At 46.7% G+C, this 24197-nt stretch overlaps 2 protein-coding genes across 10 annotated transcripts in view; one reads left to right on the plus strand and one right to left on the minus strand.

Annotated features, from left to right (window-relative positions):
- The window catches only part of LOC307174904 (uncharacterized protein), a 636196-nt gene extending 621362 nt beyond the window's left edge, over nt 1-14834 (plus strand). For all 7 annotated transcript variants that reach the window (XR_013824198.1, XM_079899417.1, XM_079899421.1 and 4 more), the window contains 2 exons: nt 10335-10431; nt 14660-14834. The gene's annotated coding sequence lies outside the window, so the exon portion shown is untranslated. The remainder of the gene's footprint in view (nt 1-10334; nt 10432-14659) is intronic.
- A 1815-nt stretch (nt 14835-16649) lies between these two features.
- The window catches only part of SH2D4B (SH2 domain containing 4B), an 83700-nt gene continuing 76152 nt past the window's right edge, over nt 16650-24197 (minus strand). For 2 of the 3 annotated variants that reach the window (XM_079900950.1, XM_079900949.1), the window contains exons 7-8: nt 22965-23185; nt 16650-19374 (exon numbers count right to left, since the gene is read on the minus strand). In XM_079900950.1, coding sequence (XP_079757076.1) covers nt 19282-19374; nt 22965-23185 — 314 coding nt within the window. In that variant the 3' untranslated portion in view covers nt 16650-19281. The remainder of the gene's footprint in view (nt 19375-22964; nt 23186-24197) is intronic. The other variant, XM_079900951.1, reaches the window with a different exon arrangement.

The following is a 24197-nucleotide window of genomic DNA, read 5'->3' on the forward strand; positions in this document are numbered from 1 at the left end:
TCTCAACCACTGCGCCACCAGGGGAGCCCCCCGCAAACAAGGCAGTTTTTAAAGTCGCCGAGCTTGCAACTGGTGTCAGAGTGAAGGTGGTCTTATAGACTGTGCCTTCTAACTTCACAGTGGGCAGATTCTTGTGGAAGTCTAAATGGCCTCTCAAACCTAATGTATCCAAAAGGAATCTCGATCTGCCCTTCTAAAAAATAAACTAAGGATATTTTTTAAACCTTCAAAACATGGCTCCTAATGTCACCCACCTTGCTCATTTCCATCAAACCAGCAGAAGGGACAAGGACATGGAGCGGGCATGGGGGATTTTCAGAGGCCAGGACTGGGCGGGGCGTCTGTTGCTTGCACTCACATTCTGTTGGCTGAAATGTAATCAGACAGTCACACCTAATGTCAAGGGTGGCTAGAAAATATACAAGACTTGGGCACCCAGAAGAAGCAAAAAGCTTGGGGAGTAGTTAGCCATCCCTGCCATATGTCACGCTAATAGGACTAAAGCTCAGTTCCTTATTTCTGTTCTTCAAACACACTAGGTTGATCCCTGCCTCAGGCTCTCCACTGCTGCTCCCTTTGCCTGGACCTCCACGCCTGGCTCCTTCTTGCCATTCAGATGTCAGCTCAAATGTCACCTTCTCAAAGAGGGCTTTCCTGGCCACCCAATCAAAAGTAGCCTCCACCCACCAGTTACTTTCTGGCATAGCCCCTGTTTCAATTTGGTCACACACTTAGGTCAGCATCTGAATCAGTCTTGTCATTTCTGCATTTGTTTATTATCCGTCTCTACATTAGGAAATCCATGAATGCCTGACCCTGGCAGGTGCACACTAATATTTCTGAACAAACGAATGAATGAATGAATGCTTCTGTATGCATATTCCAATTGACCAAACATCATCTCAACCATGCAGATGAGATCTCCACAGAGCAAAAACACCCATCTTTTCTCTGGTTCTGCTGTTTCTCCGAGTAGAAACCATGCTGTCATGAGCCCTAAGACTAAAACCCTCCAGCCTTTCTGAGGCAGGTCCTAAAGCTCTGCCCCTTCTGGCTTGCACTTGTCTACCTGATATTACGGTTCTAGTGGTGAACTCAGGAGTTATTCCTGTTAAAACTCATTTTATTTTATCCAAATGATACAGTTTGTCTCTGGGAGTCTATTTAATGCCCCACTGTATTTGTTCTTTCATCCAAATTGCGTCAATACATGAATGGATGCCCCCCATAGAGAATGGGAAGGTAAACAGTGTTCTTTCATCTCCATCTATTAGCCTTGCCCCAAACTTCACATTTCAGATGCTGTCCTTGTTCAACTAACTGCAGAAAAAATGAATAAGCCCTTGAGCCCACCTGTCCTTATTCATTGTGAGTCTCAGGCTCTCAGCAGCTTTGTTCCTCCTGACACTGCCTGGCAAGGTCGGCGTCCTGCCTGCGCACCTCTCCTCCCATCTCTTATGTACACATGTGCCCTGAGGAGCCTCAGGAATTTCTTCAGAGCCTTTGGGTGTCAGCCACTGGGCTTTGCATCAGACACGCCAAGATCTTAAGCACGGCTCCTTCACTTACTAGCTGTATGAGTCTGGGCCTCTATTTCCTCTTCTCTAAGATGGGGTGATCGTGCTCATTTGCAGGGCTGTTGTGAGGATTAAAGAAAATAAAATGTGTAAAGCACCGAGCCTAGCACAGAGCAGGACTCCGACAGAGAAAGTTCACATCCTCAAAATAAGATGCCCCGGGCTTCCCTGGTGGCGCAGTGGTTGGGAGTCCGCCTGCCGATGCAGGGGACGCGGGTTCATGCCCCGGTCCGGGAAGATCCCACATGCCGCGGAACGGCTGGGCCCGTGAGCCATGGCCGCTGAGCCTGCGCGTCCGTAGCCTGTGCTCCGCAACGGGAGAGGCCACAACAGTGAGAGGCCCGCGTACCGCAAAAAAATAAAAAAATAAGTTGCCCCTTATGGGTTCACTGGGTCCTTTATGGTCCTAGCATCCAGCACAGCGTGTGTTGAGGAAGGACGGTTGACTGCCCCCTTCCTTAGAAAGGTTCCACGTTGGGCACACCTCAGCCATCATCTGGTGCACTCACTACCTCAAACAGGGGTAGAGCACTTACACCCCATCAGGCACGGGCTTACGGTTCATGACAACGTCTAAAAACAGGGTTCAGTAGCCTCAGTCCCTGCCTGGGCGAGGGCCAGGGGTAAGGGCGCGGAACAGACTGCTGACCCACGCGTTCCTACTGAACTCTTCACCCCTGTCCTACAGGCCTGACCAAAATCAGGTTCCGAAGGCTCCCATAGAGCAAACAAGAGAACCCGCCAGCCACCCAAGGCATGGTCCTACAGACAGGCCCATAGCCACCATCCCTGGCTGGAGGGGGCCTGCCCTGCAGGAACATGAACTGCTTTCTCCTCACTGACTAGAAGAGAGGTGAGAAGCCTGCAGGTGTGCGGGCTGGTTAGGCACAGCCGGGGTGAAACCAGCTCAGGCCAGGAGTTGGCATACAGCCAACTCACATCCATGTTCCCCCCCAGCTCAAGGTGTCTCTGTCCTGGGGGATTCCCTTCTGTACCGGTTGCAGAGAAAAGACCAACACAATAGTGAAAGAAAAGGCAGCTCAAAGGTACTCCCTCCAGGAATAAAAGGAGCTGGAGAAGAATGAAAGAAATCTTACTCTTTTCACTGTGGCATTTTTTTTCTTATAAATCCTTGTATGGGAAGGATCACTCTTCGAGGTTGATGGCTTTCATCACAATGCGCTTTCCTAGCAGCCGCGTAGCACAGGGAGATCAGCTCGCTGCTTTGTGACCACCCAGAGGGGTGGGATAGGGAGGATGGGAGGGAGAGGCGAGAGGGAGGGGATATGGGGATATATGTGTACGTATAGCTGATTCACTTTGTTATACAGCAGAAACTAACACACCACTGTAAAGCAGTTATACTCCAATAAAGATGTTTAAAAAAAAGAATGCACTTTCTTCCCACTCAGTCGTGGGGTCTGCAGGTCACAAGGTAGAGAGGCTGACAAGGTGGCTACTCTTCTAAAATCTTAAGCTGCAGCCCTGTGAATAGCTAAAATAAAGCCTTCCGGGGCTCTGAGGCTCTGGCCTTTTTAAAAGTTGAATTTATAGGCTGCTCTGCTTCCAGATGTCCCTTGCCAATTCTAGCTTGCGCAAAGAACCATAAACCTTGAGTGAGAGGCTGGTATTCCAGAGCCTCTCAGGAGGCAGCGATTCCGGTTCATCCGTCCATGTACTCATCGTGTATCCACGCACCCATCCATCCATCCATCCATCTAGGCATTCGTCTGCTCTTGCAACAGTGATTGGCTGAGTGCCAGCCTCTGGCCTGTGAAGTATCAGTATAGCAGGAAACTCACAGCCGTGGCCCCTGGTCCTGTGGAACTGGCGTTGAAGGTAGATGGACAAGTAAACCAGTGTAGCAGGATGATTTGTTAGAAATACACTATAACCTCGTTTAGAAATAACTGTGTCTTATCCCCCTGAAGAGATAGCCAGGGCTTTCATTCCTGAAGTTTTGGGCTTCCTTTACCTGTGGCTGGCTATGTACATGAATAAGCTTTTGTTTTAAAAATTCTGGGTGAATGGTCCCTCACTGGCCACTGAGGGCCACCCTGCAGCCACTGTTTGCAGCCTGCACAGGGCTTTTAAAGACACTGGATCTGGGCAGGTGGGAGACCCCAGGTAATCCTGTGTTGATGTTAACCACTCAGCCTCTGAAGGCAGCTGGGTCTGTGCCTCTTCTCTACACGCAGTAAAGAGAATTGGGCTGGCAGTGCTTCTCGATCTTGGCTGCAAGTCAGAGTCACCTGGAACTTATAAAAATCACTATGCCCAGATTTTATCCAGACCAATTAAGTCAGAGAATCTGGAGGTGAGAGCCAGGCATCAGTTTTTACAGTTCCCCAGAGGCATCCAATGAGAACAGCTAGTCTTAGGTGAGGCGTTTTCTGCCTTGAACGTTGGGGATTGAAAGGAGTCTCGTTTCAGCCCCTCAGGATGGGCTGCAGAAGGGGAGGGTCTGGGTTTCTGTTCCTAGTGGGAACCAGACCATCATCACAGGGTCCTTCCCAGGGAAGCAGTGACAGCCATTAACAGAAGGAGCAGAGAAAAGGAAACGGGCAGCCGCCGTGGTTCATGGAAGCATCAGGGCGCTTGTCTGAGGAGAACGCAGGAATGGCTGGGTGAGCAGAAGCTCAGAGCTGGATTTTATATTGTTTAGAAAAACTAGGAAATGTGTCACTTTTTGTACCTCAAGTATCACGGAAATAATTCCTCCCTTTAGCCCACTCAGTGGTCACACAGGGTAGCAAGCGCTAAGAGCGAGACAGACCCCTGCTTGTGGTGGCAGAGGGTCACCAAGCTGGTTGGTGCTTCTCTTCTTTTACCAGCACCCCTCAGCCACCCACACCTGCCCCACCCGGCTCCCAGCCACGCCTCACTGGGTCATGTCCTCTGGGCACTTTAACTCCAAGGTAGAGGGAGGTGGTAGGTTGGGGACCTGAGGCTCCAGGCAGCCAAGTCCTTCTCAGACTGTGTTCGCCTTGTACCTGTGAATCTCAAGCCTGATGCTCTTCCTTAGGCTCCCATTCTCCTGCTCACCTGCCTGCTGTCCCACCCCCCACCCCATGCTCCAGCTCCTACCCCAAACAAGGAAGGTGAAAGCATCTGAAATGATTGCCCAGCCCCTTTCCCGTGTGCAAAAAGACCTCTCTTCCACCCCTTTGACTTTCTCCTGAAGCATGTGGCTTTAAGAACCTTCCCTTGCATACTGTTGAGATTATTTACTGTATTTCATAGAAATAAAAAACGGTAAGCTTGTTCTCTCTGTTGGCACAGCCAACAAGGAACAGCTGGCAGCTTTGTAAATGACTCCGTTAAATCCCAGCTCTGTAGTGGGCCAAAGATTTCCACAGCCCAGTGCCTCTCAGCCTCGGCTGCAACTGGAATCACCTAGATGGATTTTTGAAAATAAGGTGGCTGGGTCCACACCCCATCCCCACAGATTTTGTTTTAATGAGTCTTCAAGGGACGAGCAGGGCTGTACATGAGGATCGACTTTTCAGCACCCCAGGTGATTCTAGTGTGCCCCGGGTTGAGAACCCCTGCGGTGGAGCAGACCAATGTCTTGCCTGCCAGGACTCCCGCCTCATCATCCAAGAGAGCATCTTTGAAGTGCTATGATCGGGATGGGACATGATGAAATAAAGCCACATCCCTCATCCTCCAGGGGGCCTGCAGGTTCCCATCTGGTACTCTCACTGCCTCCAAACTCACCTCCAGTTGTTAAGGCACTAATGGGGGCACCCCATCTCTATGCAGATATGCTTTCCAGGATAAAATATCTTTGCCTGGTGTGCTTTTCAGTAGCAAACCTTTTCTTAGCATGTAGAATAAGATGGGTGCAGCACACATGAGGCCCAAGTCTGGCCAACGGGGGAGATAAGCAGGTGACCAAAGGTGACCTGTACACTAATGCCCGTAAATTCAAGGTGTACAGTGGACTTTCAGAGAAGGGACGACAGTGGGTGCTGTGGTGGAGACAGCTTCCGGGAGCAGGCAGGTCAAAGGTAGGGTAGAGTATAGAGAAGGGTAAGGCCAAAAGGAGGGCTTCCTAAGAAGAGGCAACGAAGTAAAGCCCGAGGACAAGAAAAGGTATAACAATGGGAGGAGATGATGGGAGAAACTGGGCGGAGAAAAATGGTTCTGTGGTTCATCCCTTCCCACTAACCTACCACCACCCCATGGACTGAGGCCACTGCCATTTCGTCTTCGGATTTTTGCACCTGCCTCCTCCTTCCCCGTAGATCCCTCATGGTTGGGGGACATGGGTCGTAGGAGAGGACCATGTGCTGAACCATAATCCAAACTATCGCTAGCTCGCACCCAACCAATTAACAAGAATTCCTTAGTATCAGCTGATTTCCAGACCACGTTCAAACGTGCCATGTTTCACAAATGTTCTTTTTATAGGTGATTGGTTCAAATGGAGATCCAAACAGTGTCCACACATGGCATGTGGTTGATATGTCTCTTAAGTTTCTTTTCATCCAGAAGTTTCTTTCCCACCCCTGTTATTTTGTTCATGCCTTTTCTTTTTCAAAGAAGTCAGGTTATTTGTCCTATAGAGTTTCCCTCATTCTGAATTTGGCTCTCTACATCCTCATTTGAGGTTTAATTTAAAAACACAGACAAACAAAAACTTAGGCGGAGAATCACCAGCACAGGCAAGAGGCAGGGAAGCCTACCTAAGGAATACTCTCTAGAAAAAACAGGAATAACCAAGCCATTAGCTTCCATTTAGGTTAATGTCTCAATTTGTGGTTTGAAGTGAGAAGGAAAAGTAGGATTCAGCTATTGAAGCCTACTCATAATTCCAGACTTTCGGAACGTGGTGAGAAAAACAGTGAATGGAAAGAAAGGACGCATCAGATAGGAGGAAAATGGCACTGAGGTTTGAACCAGCTCAGAAGAGGTGAAGAAAAATTAACAGCAGTGAAAGAAGTTTTTCTAGTCGCCCCATCCTCCACGGACACATTTTGGGGGCAGATGAGAGCAAAGCCTTGCCCAGCCATAGCCCGTGGCCTGCATCACTCCCACCCCCTGGCATGTTAAAATCCTTCAACAGCAGGGATGGGATCTCACCCCCAATGGAATCTCAGCCCCAGTTTCCTCCAGAGCTTTGGATAAAGCAGGAGTGTAGGAACGGCTTCCAGGAATACTCTGCACGCGGACTCATTAGGCAACCTGTCATGAAAGCATAAGACCCCCAGGCCTGTCACCGCAGGAACATGTCCTACTGCACCTGGCACCAGAAGTAAATGGAGAACGGAGGAGATGCAAGGTTTAAGATGTACTGAGCCAGAAGTCAACCTGTGAAGAAGTCTTCAAGTCATCAAAGGTATACAATTGATGGTGGCGGCCAGAATTCTCACTTGACGTTTAGTCAAAATGCAAGTTCTCTCCTCTCAAGAATAGACTCAAGAATACAGCGTATAAGTTATAAATGCACCATATATTTTCTCTGGGTTGATGGGAATTGGGTGAAATACAGTTTCTTCTGTTTTCCTGTTTGTATAGCACAATCCTGTAGCGAGACTACAGTATGTCTGTGTCTGAAGACGTATGGTTTACACATCCCAAATATCAAGACTAAAACATAAATTTTGACCAACTCTGTTAGAGGAAACAATAGCTTATCTTTTTAATTCTTTGCTTGCAAAATATTATCAAATGACAATTTTACAGAGATATGATCAAAGAGTATGAAGCCAAAAAATGTAGGAATTTGAAAGCACTATAGAGATGTGTTAGAGAGTTATTTAGTGAAAATATTATACCGTCTTTCTGAATTTGAGGCTGTTTGTGGTATTTGGCAACTTATTCAAATTTGTGTTTTGTTGTGATTTCTTTTCATATTTTAAATATTCACTTCTGTACCAGAAAAAAAAAATCTTAGGCAGAATAAAAGTGAAAGTTATAAAATAGATGAATTAAGGAGTGATAATTAGCTTTGCACAGTTTGATTTGACAAAATAATTCTTTTAAATAGAGAGTGTTCTCGTGGGGCGTTTTAATTATGACTTAGCAGAATGTTGCAGCTTGAATTGACCCGAGGTGATCTTATGCACCTTATTCCTCAGCTGAGGGAACTGAGGCTGAGAAAAGGAATCCAGGCCGAAAATCACACTGGGAGTTCGTGGCAAAGGCAGAATTAGAACCCAGACCCCCACCCCCGACCCCCAAGCCCTGTCCACATGCTCCTGCGTCCATGCGCAGGTTTACAGGCTGCGGAGAGGTGCGTGGGCTTTTCCAAGGGGTTAGTGCCGTCACTTACCCCGAAACGCACACGTTGACAAAAGCTGCCTCCACCTCTGGACCACAGAGCTAGGTCCCCCAGGCTAAGCAAGCGGAGAGTAAGGCTTTTTCACCGTAGTATGCCTACATTACACCCTCCCTATTGCCATGGTCTGAGCTTCCCACCCGTTTTTCCTGCTGCAGGGGACGCTGCCTAGGCAGATACTGCAGGTGCCCCCTGCTGGCCAAACCGAATATCACAGGCCAGTCCGCCCTCCCTTTTACAGATTCTGGCGCTGTCTCCAGCGGTTTAAAACCTTTTCGTCGATATGGGGCTGAAGTAGAGCAATTCTCTACATAGAGGAGAAGGAAGATGCTCCATGAGACTTTGTCCTGTTCATGCTCAGTTGAGACTATGGCAATCAGAACTGCACCCACAAGATCCTGAAAATATGAAGCCCAGGTAGTGAAGCCCAGAGCAGTGCCTTGAAATTTAATGTGAACAGACATCACCTGGGAATCTTGTTCAAATGCAAATTCTGATTAGCCGGGTCTAGGATGGAGCCTGGGATGCTGCATTACTAACAAGATCCCAGGTCATGCCGGTGCTGCTGGTCCAAGGACCACACTTTGAGTAGCAAGATTGTAGATGGAAGTGCTTGGACTTTGGAGTCAGACAGAATGGTCTGAACCCCAGGTTTTCCACTTACCAGCTGTATGATCTCAGACAAATGTGGTTAAGTCATCTTGAACCTTGACTTCTATGTCTGTAAAATGGGCATGCCCACGCCTACCTCACTGGGTCTTGCGTGGATTGTACAAGTGCCAGTTACACCTACCTAGGATGGTATATGCAGTACGTCATGGATGCTCGGTAAATAGTGTCTATTACCATAACGTGGGTTTTCTCCCAATAGGTTCACGTCCTCAGCAGCTTACTGCTCGTGGATACTGCTAAAAGGCTTTGATTTACTCAAACATGTAAACCATAGCATCTCAAACTTATGGACATCACAGTTTCATTTAGTAGACCCTCACTGCCAAGGTTAGATCTACTTGTAATTGTAAACCCTGAGGCTTTTGGTCAGTTAGAGCTGAATCCTTAACAGTCGTCTCAGGCGTCCCTGATGAATGTACATCTCTCACATCCAAACCGGAAAGATACAGAAGAAGTAAGATTGATGCCTCCTCGCGATACTGGAGGTGAGCCGTATTTCACATGTGCTCTAGGCAGACACTGGAACGTGACCTGCAGATAAAATCTTAAGAGAAGTGCGTAGGAAGAGACTTAGTGCTGTGAGCGGGAGGGTCTTGATTCACACACTAGCATCAGTGTTCTGTCACGGAGCCACCTCAAAAAACCCTCTAAGTTACATGAGCCTTAGTTTCTTCATCTGTAAAATGAGGTGATGAAAATAATGCATCCAGATTAAACGCAGAATGTGAACTGCTTTGAAAAGGATCATCCCACTTACCTTGGTTCCCCTTATGTGAGGGGAGTTAGAATTCAAGATAAATTGGGACCCTTTCTCTACAGTTAGTTCTGGACCCAAGGACCCAGGAATTTAGAAGCAGCAGATGTTACAGAAATATTTGTTTGTAATTAAAATATACTATGGTTTATTTTACATCAAAGAGTTTAGGTCACGAAGCGTCAAAAGCCCATTCCCCCCATCTGGGTTACATTTTGAAGCAAAGAGTGATTGAACCAATGGAACCCCATCTCCATAGCAGAGCCCGTAAAAGCCTTCTGCCCTGGCGCTCTCCATCCCATCCCTGACTCCATCCCCAGTAACTCCAGACTCCCAGATCCTCGTGCCCTGTTACACCTCTGCACCTTTTCACGTGCCCCTCCCTTGTCCTTTTCCTCAATCCTCCCCAAACTTCTGACTCAAGAACCAGTCAAGGATCTTGGTTTCAACAGAATCTTTCCCAGGTGACGTAAGCAGTGAAATCACATATCAGAGGCTATCAGGGAGCTGACAGAACCAGCTAGAAGGCGGGAGAGAACAGCTGGGCAGGTGGGGGGAAATTGAGGAAATCACAGTCAGAACCACAGCCAAGACTTCAGAGCAAAACAGCCAAGGGACGACCCCTCTGCTGCCACCAGCAAGCACTGGAAGCCGTAGGTGTGTGCATCACCCACGCCACCACCCTGGAAGGCTGGCCCTGCGCCCGCACTGCCACCATCACCGACCCAGGAAATGAAACTCAGCAGCTGCAGTGCAAGTCCCAGACAGATCTGTCCAGTTGGGGGACTTTGCCCTTCTTACCAGGAGGGCAGGAAATGGGGGTATTGGGCTTTTCAACTTCTGTGGTGGAATCCTGTATTCCAGCCAGACACACTCAGGTAAAGGGCTCAGAAGCCAGGCAGCCAGATGGATGACAGACACAAGGCTACAAGTCTGGCATCACAGTGGTGCCGAAACTTCCCCGACACACTTTTCTCTGTGTTCCCGAGCTGTGCTCCCAGCACCCCTTAAACTTGATTGTGTGGTTTTATATTTTTCTGACTAGGTTTCTGCGCCTGCCTTAGGACAGACTCCCCAAAAAAGAAGACCTTGGGAGGAGAAATCACATACAAGTAATTTATGAAGGAAGCTCTCCAGGGAAGGTATGTGAGGGAGTGGGGAAACAGGACGGGAGGAAGAGAAAGCCAAGCAAGGGGGAGATCTTGGGTGAAAGTGAAGCAGAGGTGCCTTCAAGCTGACCCCCACAGGGGACCTCAAGAGCACAAACTACACCTCAGAATTGCCTCAAACCAAGGCAAGGGGCTGGGTTCCCACACTTGATGCGCAACAGGCATGAGTTAAAGGCAGCCAGGGTTGAAGAAGGAAGGTATCAATATAAATCCAAGGCACGTCCTTGCAAGGTGGCTTCAGTTGCCCCAGCACAGTCCTCCAAGAAGAGCGGCAGGCGCGAGCTATTGAAAGCACGATGTTGACAGCAGCGACAGTCAAATGGGGTCTGAGGGGATGGGACGGAGCTCTGATGCCATCTGCTCCAGTGACCCCACTAGACTGGGAGCCCCCTCGACGGCGCTGCCTGTGGCTGATTTGTCCCTACGTTCCCAGCACCCAACACAGGCAGGAGCTTAGGAGGCACCGAGGAAGTGTTCGAAAAGTGAATAAATGCTGGCTAGAAGGGGCATCTTGCTTTTGGGCTGCAAAATGAAGCAAAGGGATGAGTGCAGACCCTGACGGGAGGCAAGCAGGCAAGGGTCCGGGAATTCCAATCTGGGATTTATAATCCCTTCGTTATCTTGCAACTCCTGGCCACAGGGTCTCAGACAAAGGAGAGAAAGAATTCATGGAGTTCGCAAGGTCAGAGGGCCTTCGTCGTCAGAAAGGATTCAATGTCGGGTGAGCACTTGTCTCTAGAAGGGGAACAAGCATTTGGAGTTCTCAGACACTGTGGCCCACAGCTACCCATTCCCTTGGGAAGAGGCTAGAAGCTGGAGCTGACACAGATGGCTTCTGAAGTCATGTATGATACCCAGAGGACATGGGCGATTTGCCACAGCAGCTCACTTCTTGTCGCCTACTAGCAGGGGGAAGGCAGGACTGGACAGGCCTGTAAGCCCCTGACGAATGCGCTTTCACAGTAGAGTCCCCAGAAGAATTCATCCAGGCTGACTCTGGAGAGAGGGCTATTTTTAATCCTATGCCTTTGAATTGGCCAACCTCAGAGAAAGAGGGCAGAGCCAGTGGGGCAGGGGGAAGGGGCAGTCTCCCTCTCCCATTTTAGGATAAGAAGAGGGTGGAGTGATTTAGCAAAGGCTTGATTTGTGATGCTAGAGAGATCTGGGTCCTTCCAGTCTGAGGCATAGATGGTAGCCCCGGGAATGTGGCAGGGCACCAAGAGAAGGGACCACCAAGTAAGGCCCTGCTTAGGGTCACCATGGCCCAGGTCGTGTCATCAGCAGGCCAGTGCTTAACACCACCATTGGCCTCTGGAGCTAAGGGCCACCGGGATGGTTAATTTTATGTCAACTTGGCTGGGCCACAGTGCCCAGATATGTGGCCAAAGATTATTCTGGACCTTTTTGTCAGGGTGTGTTTGGATGAGATTAACATTTAAATTGGTGGACCTTGAATAAAACTGGTTGTCCATGATGTGGAGGGGCCTCATCCAATGAATTGAAGGCCTGGATGGAATTAAAGCCTGACTTCCCCTGAGCAAGAGGGAATTCTGCAGCAGACGGTCTTTGGACTTGAACTGCAACATCAGTTCTTCCCTGGGTCTCCAGCCTGATGGCCCACCTTGCAGATTCACATATATAAGTATAAAGGCTACATGGAAGTGCCCAGAAGGATGGGGTCAGGCAGTGTCACAGAGTGTCCACAGACCTGGATAGAGAGAGTTCAGAAAGCAGGCAAACGTCTTCCTGTGTGGCTTACCTAGAGGGGCTCTGAAGCCAGGGCAAGACTCTCAGCAGGTACAGTGTGAACCTTATGGCTGGGAACTCAATGGAAATTTCTGCCAGGGTCCAGCAGGAAGACAGGACAGACCTCAGAGGTAAGGTAGGTCTAGATACACCAGTGGGTATTGACTAGGATGGAACATCTCCTGAATGGTAGACCCCCAGCAGCCCCATCACACACCAGGGTAAGTCACAAATGCCCCAGTGCTGTAAATCCATCCTGGGAAGAAAAGGGCCTGTGAATTGACTGACTTTAACCTGAAATAACCACATTTTATTCAGAAAATGGGAACTTGATATAAATTAGGTTCAATTACAGAAAATTAAAGTGGCATTTCTTGCACAGCTACCTGAATTATGAAGGTTGTAAGTGTCATCCATCATCACAAAGACAGCACGTCCACACTGTCCTGTGCCCCACAGGGGGTGGGGGGGAGTGGGGACACTTAACCTCAGCAACGTAGACTCCATTTCCTTAAAATAGACTAATGCAGAGGCCCCAGCCCAGACCCAGGTGTCAGCATCTCTAGAATAGAAATATTATTGTCTATTTGTTTGTTTGTTTTTAAGATCCCTGGAAACTGCTTTAGATCTTCCTATTCATTCCCACCATGTAATTCTGTGCATAGACAATTTACTGGCTGGGCAGACATAAGAAGACAATTGAGGTCCTTTCCTCTCTTTGCTAGTTTGTTTCCTTTTTGTTGTTGCAAAGTTGCAAATACAGTCAAATTAGACTCTCCCTCAAGTCCAAACTGTAGTTGGGCTTCACTTCTTCCTTCTAATCTGCCAGAAATTACACTAGAAATTTCATCCCATGCTCAGATTAACCAGTGAGGAAATGACAGCAGTCATTTTGAACGGCCATCCCCTCGTTCTGCCAAAACCATAAAATAACTACACAGAGAAACTGGACAGAGCTGCCCGGTGGGTGGGACCCAAAGTCTCCACAGTGTCCCAGCAGCAGACCCCTGGCTTCCAGCCCCAGAAGGGCCCGTGCAGGAATGCTGAGCCACAGGTCCAGGTGAAGAACCCCTAGGGATGCTCAGAGTGTACTGACTCCAAGTGTGTGCTTTTCTGATGAATCTCCCATGTCACCTACTGTTACTTTGTCTTTGGAGACCCAAAAAATGAGAAACTCTACACTGTGGGAAAAGTGAAGAAAGTTAGAAGAAGTGAAATAAACCTTTAACTAGAGACTTCAAATGATCACAGACAGAAATGTACCAAGAATGGGCTCATTGCTAAAAATGAAACTGAGATGCTGGAAAGTCCATCAAAAGCAGCATAACCAAGGAATGTCAGGACGTAGAGGATGCCGAGGTCCTCCATCCTGGGGTCCAGTGACCACCACCAGGCTGTCTACCTCCTCGGGCACGGAGGGAAATGTGAGGGTCACCTCGTGGTGGAGGCACTGAAACACTACAGCCAAGTTTAAAAGCTGGAGGTTGGGTAATGAGATATGGCTTCTGTCTTCAAAGCAAGATAAAGAGGTCCATTAACAGACTTTGCAAATGGACCTAGAAAGGTGCCAGTGGTGGATGGAACAGGAGAGCAGGCAGAGACACTATCTCTGAATATGTGAGAGGACCCATGGCTGGCAAGAAGAGCTGGGACACCCTCGGACTAACTTTGCCCCCAACCCAGTACACTCTTGGCCCTTCCACCTTGGGGGACTGACTTGGGTAGATTTCACCAAGCATTTCAGACCCTCTGGATGTAGGCTGGTTCAGCCACTGGGGTGCCCAGCAGAGATTAGAAGGAGGGAGGAGGGTGAAGGTATTTATTTCTTGCCCCAGCTGCCTCCCTGCAAGGTCACCTGAGGCTGGCTCTGTCCCTGGACACAGTCCTGACCTGCTCAAAATGGCCATCTGTATGCGTATCTCCCTCCTCATGCCGTAACTGCTCTCCCACACACCCCACCATCCTGAGGGGCTGTGGGGTAACAGCTGGGACGCCACCAAGGCACACACAAGTCACTGCACTTTCCACTGTGGGTCCCCTACGCCCCCCACTTTTGTGAATGAAACCTCATCAAATGGCCCTTTGTTGAGGCCCCCTCTTCTTTCCTGTTGGGGCCCCAGCTAATACAGACACCAACAGCCCCTCAATCTTTTCTTGGCCATTCTCAAGTGTCTGTGGCAAAACACAAATTACATATGCAATGGAACCAAAAAAAAAATGATTCCATCTGAAGAAGAAAAAGACAAGACAAAAAGCTTGTGAGAACCTATGAAATGTGTCTCTAACTTTTTCTCCCTTTTAAGTTACCATTGTACTTTTGAGTACAATTGGTTAAAAATTAGTGTTAAGAGGCTTTTTAAATTGCTGGGAGAAATGCTACCTCCCTTAAACCAATAATTGAATTGCTTAATTGAGAACATAAATCTCATTGTGAATACTGATCGTTTCTCTTAAGGGCGCTGTGTGCTACACCTACCAGCCTGGGCTCCATTGTTTTATAGACGTGTCAGGTAAGTGCTTTTAACACAAAGTATTCCTCCCTTGGTATTACTAAGTAATAACAGTTAAGTTGTTCCTAAAATGATTTTTGCGTTTCTGTTTCAGCTATGAGTTAGCGTCTGCTTTCTAAGGTTAAGAATGTTTCTAATGCAGAGCATCGTTAACTAGTTTTCCAATGGTGCACATGTTCAGGGAGCCCATTGGTTCAGCTTATCTGTTTTGCAAGTTACAGAACAGTTTTGCCAAGATGGGATTTTTGTTTAAATTCTCAGTTCCCCCACTTCAGACTAGCTGTTAGCAGAGCTTTTTTGACTTTATCAGTCTCATTTGTTTGTTTGTTTATTCCTTGTTAACAACTGAAAGTAGTGGATTCAGGATTCCAACCCAAAGTAGTCACGATGCCCAGCCTGGGTTTTTCAACCATAGGGCTCCCCTAAAGGTGAAAGCAGCCCTTTGAAATTCACACAGCCCATTTGTCCCCAACCCATAGCAAATGCAATTCGACAACATTGACTATTCCAGGCACCATAAAACACATTAGGTAAATGGCATGACCTGGCCTCCAGGACCTCACAGGCTGAAGGGCAAAACAAATACATACACAGTTAAGTGTAGGGAAGTATGGTACATTCTAGAAAGCAAAAGATCCTGCGCTCTTGTAAAGTATCTGTATAACCGTGATAGTACTTGCTTACATTTGGTTAAAATTCTTTGACAAAGAAACCAGCCTCCTTTTTAACTACTAGAGATGAGATGAGTTTCAAATTTAAAATGTAACACATTTACTTAGGTTTCTCTGACATATAAATGATGGTGTCAAAATCTTTCCTAAGGGTAGAATTTAGATAAAGCAGAGAAAGAAAGCAAAAGAATTCCTCACCTATGCACCATAATTTAAAGCCAGGGTCGGCAAACTTTTTCTGTAAAGGGCCAGATAGTAAATATTTTAGGCTTTGCCGGCCATATGCAGCCAAAGACTACGTAAACAAATAGCAAAGCTGTATTCCAATAAAACTTTATTGGTGAACGCTGAAATTTGAATTTAATGTAATTTTCACAGGTCATAAAATATTATTCTTTTTAATTTTTTCCAACCATCTGAAAATGTAAAGACCACTCCTGGCTCTCAGGCTGGAGAAACACAGGCAGAGAGGCCGGATTCGGCCTGCAGCTCTAATTTGCAAGGCTTGTTCCTCGGCTTGTGGCTGACAGTCACGCAGCATCACAAGCACCCAGGAGCTTGTTAGACATGCACAACTTCAAGCCCCACCCCAGAGCCGCTGAAGGACATTTTAAGAACATCAGCTGTGTTCGTTTGCACACCTCGGTTTGAAAAGCACTGGTGTAAGTTCTCTGCAGACTCCAAAGCCAGCCTGATGAATCCCAGTGCTGTAATACAACTTCCCAGAGAATTAAGTGGCCCTGGGAAAGTTCTGGACTTCTCCCTGCCTCACTTTCCCCAAAGGCAAGATGGGGATGATAGCATTGTCTCCCTCATGATAGTTGTGAGAATCACACACACGAGCCGCGCGCACACACAGAACCGAAACAACATTTGTAGTTTAATCTCAATCTCATGTTACGTTATTTTCCCAGCCACACTCTGAGACAGGCATTGTGGAGAAACTGTGGCCCAGAGAATTGGAGACACACGCTTAGCGTCACAAAACAAGAGTCTTTCTGCCTCCAAATTTATGCTGAGGGTACAGGAGGGGGCATACTCCCCAGGCACTCAGGTCTTCCTGCCCCTGTGTCCCTTCTAAGGATCCCCTCTCAGTAGCCCTTTTCAGCCCATGCTTCTTAGATATCCCCCCCACTCCCCAAGTGTGCAGGTCCAACTCTACCACACAGGGACCTCCCCAAATCTATACCCCAAGATACCCTTTCAGCCCTTGAAATTTATCTTCCATTAAGCTGCACAGTGTTTTCTACACCTCCTCTTTCTGGTTATAGATTGTAAATTTTCCCTCTGCTGCGTCTTGTAGCTGGCTGACTGTTCTTCATTATATTTGTCGGGCTCAGGGAAAAAAAAAAAAGACAATTCCTTTATTTGAGTATCCTGACATTTATTAGCATAATAAAACTCTCAAGATGAGATTGCAGTTTTCCAGACAGTAATTTCATTTGCAGGACAACTTACAAGGAATTTATTTTAAAGCCAGGTAAAACCTAAAATCTGTGAGACGTGCAGAAAGTGCAGGCCCCAGATAAAAGGAAATAAATGTATTAGGCGTGGAAAAGCTCAGCTGTTGTCTCTCACATGTTAATTAGGGGTGACAGGAACACCAGCTTGGGGAATCAGGTTCTCAACCCATCTCGGTCTACTTTCAAAGCTGCTTTGGAGTGAGAACTTTCTTCTTGTTAGTTTCTTCTAACACCTTGAAAATCATCACATCACATCCCCCTGACACGTCCCTGCTAAGCATGAAACTGTTGCTGCCGTTAAAGCGGTCGTCATCAGCGATACCCTCCATTTGACAGAGCTTTCGTATTTATCATTTAACTGACCTGCCAAAAGGCCTAGTGTCGGCCATATAGAAAATTCTCTCCTCAGTTATACTGAACTTTAGTGAGGTTAAGTAACAGGAACAAAGTCACATGGTTGGTAAGTAGCAGCCAAAGCTCTAATTTGATTTCTCTGAGTCTAATGGAAAGAAGGTAATTTTAATAATAATAATCAGGTTTTAAAGCACTTTACAGTTCAGAAAGCAGGTTCCCTCCATCACTTTATTGCATTCATCCAGGGGCCCTGTGAGGCAGGTAGATAGGAGAGAGGACATGGAGTCAGCATGCAAATTTGATAGTATTGAGCACGTTTGTATGATGGGTCCTTACCCTGGCTTCCCCAAAAGGCTGAGCCTGCAGCAGGTGCTTATGTGCTGCTGCTTCACGCAGGAGCATAGTCCCAGGGGAGCAGGAGAGAGCGAAAGGGGAGTGAAGCAGAGAGGGAGGAAGAACACACAGGAGGGGGTGGTACTGATCTGGCCGCTGCTTGGTTTCATCGTGACTAGTTGCTCAGTCTTGCAGGACTGTCTTGATACGTCTTGCATGTGAAGAACTGCCTCTCAGAACAGTCCCTCCGGAAGGGAAGAGGAAGGGAGAAGAATTGATCACCATCCTCTGTCTCCCATTGATCAAAGGTTCCCCTCATGGGGAGTTAACCTCCAGGCTCTCCTTGGCTGCATGGCGTCTTAATGCCTCTGCAGTAACAGAAGAGAGGCCCATAGCACCACACGAGGCAAGGCACCATTGGCCGATCAACACGGTGGGAGAGCCATGCAGATCTGGTTTCAGCGGTGGCAACTGGAGTGAAACAAGTGGCCAAGGTGATCTGAGGAACAGGTGAGGCAAGGAGTGGAGTAGAACATAAGAGATGCCTGATACAACTATCAAGTAAGGTAACCAGTTCATTGATGGCCACAGAGTCCATTCATCCTTTTATTCCCACCAAATACAATGCTGCCAGCATTATTATACTAGTCAGTTTCAGGGTGAGATTTGAACCCAAGTCTTCTTGATTCTAGAGCCTAAAATAATCCCATGATAACATGCCATATACAAATATATATTTTTTATATATATATATATATATAATCCATAAATATAAAATACGAGTATGCACAAATAGACACCATCGCTGAAAGTTACTGAGTTACTGGGAGAGTCTTCTTGTTAATATGAAGAACACACTCAGTATAAATGGACAGTAGAATCAAAATCAAAAGAAGTAGGAAGGCAGAGGTAATCATTTGAGTAACCTGCATAAACAGGACCACATCCTAGAAAGCAAAGGCCTTATCAGATGTCTACAAGCCATTCTTGAATTTCTAATTCCCCCTGGGGCTTAGGCATATCTGTAGGAATACATGAAACCACTGCCTCAATATTGCAAAACCAGGGCCAAGATATGATTCCAAGACAGAGGAGGGATGGCAGAAGAGGGAAATACGAAGGCAGGGCAGTATCAGTCATCTCTTCTGGAAGCTGGGGCTCAGACGCCTTAGGTAATTCCACTGATAATATCAATGAGAGTGACAATGAGTATCATTTAAAACACAGTATCTATGCCTTCCATATAAATCCTTTACAATATTTCTTCTCTAATCCCCATGACTTTATAAACAGTGACAAATAGAAAACAACTTACTAGAAATCGTTGCTGATGAGTGTTGGAAAACTTTCAGAAGAAGTGCAGTCATTCAACAAACATTTATTGAATGTCTACCATATGTTAAACTCAGAGTTCGGCACTGGAATTAGTTGTATAATTAAAACATGATCCTTGTATTCTAGGAATTCAGTTTAGGGCAGCCATGACAAAAAGGCTTCATCTTCTGAGGTTGTATCTAAATTTTTCAGGAAAGAGTTGCACCAGCTGTTAGCAATTTCTGTCCTGGGCACTGGGTCAGGAACCAGCAGCACGTACACCATATATTTCATATTCCTTGAAATATGCTAATCTACTTGTCCCTGTGGATGATGGTGGATCTTCCAGAAGGCCATAAGAATTTGAGCTGGGAAGTTCTTGAGTTCAAAAATAGGATGCCCCACGGAGTCCGATTGAGAAGGGGAAAAATATCATTCAAACAACAGATGGTAGTCTGGTGGGCTGTCCCTCTGTCCACAGGGTTCCTGCAGCAACTCTCCCCCTGAAACAGTGATAATTTCCTCCTAAAAGGAAAAAAAAACGGAAAATTCACTTATAATCAAAAAAAGGAAATAAAGGTCCACCAGAGAGAGACCAGTTCGAGATAGAAAGACTAAGAATATGTATCTGCCTCCTCTGCATTCAAATTTATAGAAATGGCAGGGGAAATTTGCTTTTAAAAAGAAATAAATCCATAAAAGCATGGGAAAATAAGAAGGAGGACCACCAACAGAACAAAAATGTTGGCGAACACTTGAAAACCAAAGGCAATACAGGATGAGATTGTCAGAGGAGTGAATGTGAGGCAGGGGCAAGAACAAGTGTCAGTGGGACAGGCTGGGGAACTCCAGGTGGCAGAGGGCTCTGCCTCAGGCAGGTCAGGAAGTGAGGAGAGGCACGCAGTTCCTTGGGAAACCAAAGAGATCCAACTAGTTCAGACATCTCCACGCCCAAGGATGAACTACTCACCGTCAATTCCGTCCCTCACTTCATGAACAGATTGGATTTGGGAAACAGGGACTATATCCACGGATGAATAAACAGGAATTTCAAAGTTCAAAGATCCCCTCAAAGCCCCAAATTTATAAACATTCAAGGAAGATCATAACCATAAAAGAAAGATGCCAAACTCAACAATCGAAATGACTCCCAAGAAAATATCAGGTTTATAAAGCAAACAGAAAGAGTCTTTAAGAGATGCGTATTAATCTCCTCACTGGAATAAGAAGATAAATCGTCCATGAAACAAGAATGGACTATTATAAAATAGAAGAACCAGTTAAAAAACCTGGAAATGAAAGGGATGCCCATTTAAGTTAAAAAAATTTTTTTCAGTGGAAGACCTGGAGAGCAGAATGGACGTAACTAAAGAGCAATTTAGTCGCCAGAAGAATTGACACATCAATAAGAAAGAGACATCTAAGGAGAAAAATGGACAAAAGACATTAACACAACTCACAGAAGAAATCCAAGTGGCCATTGAACACATGAAAAAATCCTCAGCATCAGTGGTAATCAGAGGAATACAAGCTAAACAACAGTGAGATACACTGCCCATCTTATAGGAAAACATTAAAATGACTGATAATCCCCAGTATTGGCAGCAGTGTGGGGAAACAGCCTCATAGAGTTTGGGAAGAAGCATGAATTGGCGCTACATTTCTGGAGGGCAATCTGGCAGATCTTTTCAAAATAAAATGTGCTTAGTCTTCTATCCAGCAATTCCAGTTTGAGGGATCCATCCCAGAGAAAGACTTGCACATGTGCCCAAAGTGACACATGCAAGCAAGTCTCTGCAGCACTGTTTGCGATCACGAAGACCTGGAAGCTACATAAGTGACAAGCAAGAGGAGGATGGAGCACGAAACTGTAAGATACATCCACACCAAGGATGCGGTGGGACATGAGAAGATCCCACAGGTGTATGTCATAACAGCCAGCATGTCCTGACAGCTTACAAATGTCAGGTGTGTTGTTTTAGTGCTTTACACAGTGATATCTTATTGAAACCTCCCAGTGACCCTGAGAGGTGAGTCCTATTCTTCAACCTACCTTACTGAGGAGGAGACTAAGGTCCCAAATTTGAATAGTTGCCCAAAGTCACACACAGTAATGAAGTTGGGATTTAAAACTTGGCAGCCCGATCTCGGGGACCATGCTTTCAAAAAATACATTCTATGAAATATTAAGCAAGTTTTAAAAAATCCAATTGCTAAGCTCTTGGTAAAGGATTATCCAATTTGTGTGAAAAATAACAAAACTATGGACATACATTTTGTTATATGCATAACAAAATTCATGTACATAAATTTCTACATTAATGCCCAGGAAATACCTGGATAGGGAAACAGCAGACTGGTAATTCAAGATGGAGGATAAAAATGGGGGCTTGAAATGAACGAGACTTTCGCTTTTTACTGTTATTTGATTTTTCTTAGAATGAAATCATAAATTAATTGTGTAATTAAAATGTTAATTTATAAAAGCTGACCACCAGATCTACACAGGGGCATAGACAAGATCTCTCTTCAGTGTTAGAAACTCAGTTGCCAGCCTCAGACCCTACATTTGGGAGAGGGTAAAGACCTCCAAAGACATCTGGTCTAGCCTTCCTATGCAGGAACCTGTCCATAGCATCTCTGAGAGACGGACATTCACCCTTCCAGGGACAAGGAGATCATCACTGCTAAGCAGCTTGTATTGGACAGAGAGAGCACACAACGCAGCTTAGAGGAACAAGCATAAGCTTTAGACGCAGACAGCCTGGGGCTTATCTCCTGGATCTAGCTGGTACCAGCCATGAAAACTTAGACAAGTTACTCAAACTCCCTGACCTTGGTTTCCTGATCTATGAAATGGGACTAATATGCCTCCCTCCCAGAGCCATGGTGAAGATTAAATGAGAACACGGATGAGAGCAACAGGCAGAGCGATCGACACAGAGAGGGTACCAATATCCACGCACCCCTCCTTCCTCTTTCCTATAGTTGTTAGAAGGCTCTTTCTGATGCAAGTAGAAATCTGCTTTGATCCTGGTTAGCCTAGTTTTCTGAGCAGTCCTCTCCTCCCAGCATCTAGGTATTTGTAATTGGGGGTTTTCTATGTGCTTTACTTATAAGTTCAAGTTAAGAGCTGCCCTAGAGCCCTGGGGACATCCATGAAGAAAAAGTAATACAAATCCAAGAGTCTCTGTTATAGCAAAAGCCCAGTGAGGCGGTCAAGTAATGCTGTGAACATTTCTACGCCTGCAAAGCTCAGGGAGATGGGGGACCCCTGAGCTGCCACAGCTCTGTCTCCCGGAATCCTGAGCCGCCCCCCACTTCCGGGTCACTGAGCTTCACCTCTGGCTTTCTCCCAGTTACTACTAATGCCAACAGCCACATTAACACAAAAGTTGTTTCTTTTTATATACATCGTTTGGAAGAAAACATCTTTCACAATGAGAGGTCCACGACAGGGGACCAAATAAGAAAAAGAGTTGTGGGAAACAAGAACATGCATACATACCACTTCACAGTTGGCGCCGTTATGTACATCCCCCCATTTAACACTCACAGGATCTGAGTTAAGTATTATTTACATCCATTTGCCCGGTTAGCAAACTAAAGCTCAGTGAGACTAAGGAAGCTGCCTGAGGTCACACACACTCTAAGTGGCAAAGCTATCGTTGGAACAAGAGGCATTGTAACTGAAAAGCTTCTCTAACCACAGGGTTGCCTGCCCAGCTAACTTGACGAAGCTGTTGAAGGCCTGCCTAGAATGTCCTCAAGAGGGACACCCTGGAAAAAGCTGGGGCTGAGACATGGGCTGGGACAGAAGGCAGGTCAACCAGCCCCTAAGTGTTGACAGCAGGCAGCACTCAGGTACTCAAGGTGAGAAGCGGCTTGGAGACGGGCGTTTGAGGTGCCCGCATGAGTAGAGGGTCAGCCAGAGAAGAGCAGTGGCCCCAGAGCCTGGTCTAGACCACCTCTTGTCTCTTCTACCAGCATGGTCTAGATCCCTGTGACCCTAAGGACCTTCTGGGGCTGCTTGCTCACTCTCCATCCCCATCTCTTAGAATGCCCACAGCCTGCCTCTCCCTGCCCACCCCCATCAGCACCCCTAAGAGAGATACCTTGTGGAAATCAATGAGATCCGTGAGCGTTGCATGGCGATTGGGGTCCACTCCCAAGAAGCTGTAAAAATCCCCAGAGGCATCCACGAGAAAATGCTTGAACCCTTTCTGCAGGCGGTAGGAGAGGGTGTAACCCCAGATTTTCTCACTGACCCGGACCAGAAATGCGCCCTCAGTCATATTCTCAAGGAGATCTTCAGCATCTTCTCGGCTGATAATTCCTGTTTTTTTTAAAAAAAGAAACAAGTCAGCAGATTCTGCAACCCCTTCCCCAGCCAGCTACCCTCCCCAGATCATTCCTGCCCCTCAGCCTTGGTCAAAGGTCTAGAGAAGGGAGGGGCCTCAGGAGCTGTCCAGCACTTCACTTATTCTACTGAGAAGACACCTTGGCCCGGAGCAACTAGCAGTGAGCCTGGGGACAGAGTTGCTACTCGGACCCCAATTTAGCAAGCTTTCCCCCAAATTAAGCCACACTAATTTGGATTAATTGGGTAAAACTGGGTAAGCAAAGAATTAGTAATGAGCTGGAATTATAGCACCTATCGATTACAAATACAAGTCAACAAGAATTGCCCTGTGGAGAGTCTTAAGAGTACTGCTTTAATGACCAGACCGGAATGACTTACGATTACTGCCTCAGTTATCTCTCTCGTACCCATGAGTGAGCACCTGAAAACAGTATTTCCTCTTAAGAAGTAAAAAGACTTCCTCTGTCTACCTGTGGACACCAGGCAAACAGTTTCTTAATAGGGGCACATAATTAAGCTCCACTTCGGCTCAAAGAACAAAACGTCCTCAGGTTCTGCAGTCCTACACAATGTGATTTCACCACAGTTAGGAGAGTCAGGTCTGACCTTGGAGGTGTTTGTACATCAGGGTCAGTCCCCCAAAAGGCTCTTCAGGAGCTGCTCTCCTCTAGGGAGTGAACGAGAGGCCATGTGTCTGGTAGGTCAGGCTCTAGAGGGGGCGGCGGTGGGAAGAGGAGGGGTGTCAGGAGACCTAGATGACCTGCCCACCTCTGCCCTCACCTGCGCATGGGACCTTCAGCCAAGCCCTCAACTTCCCCAGTGTCCTTTGACGTTTACGTGGCAATCTTAATCTACCTACTTCAAGGGCGCATCACGACTTTCAAGTGAGACCAAGAATTGAAACTAATTTCATAAACAGAAGAGCTATAGAAATGTGGGCTCCTGCTCTCAGCTGTTATTTGGGGGAAAGGTAAATTGCAACACA

This window comes from Stenella coeruleoalba (assembly GCF_951394435.1).
Source record: "Stenella coeruleoalba genome assembly, chromosome: 16".
NCBI lineage: Eukaryota > Metazoa > Chordata > Mammalia > Artiodactyla > Delphinidae > Stenella > Stenella coeruleoalba.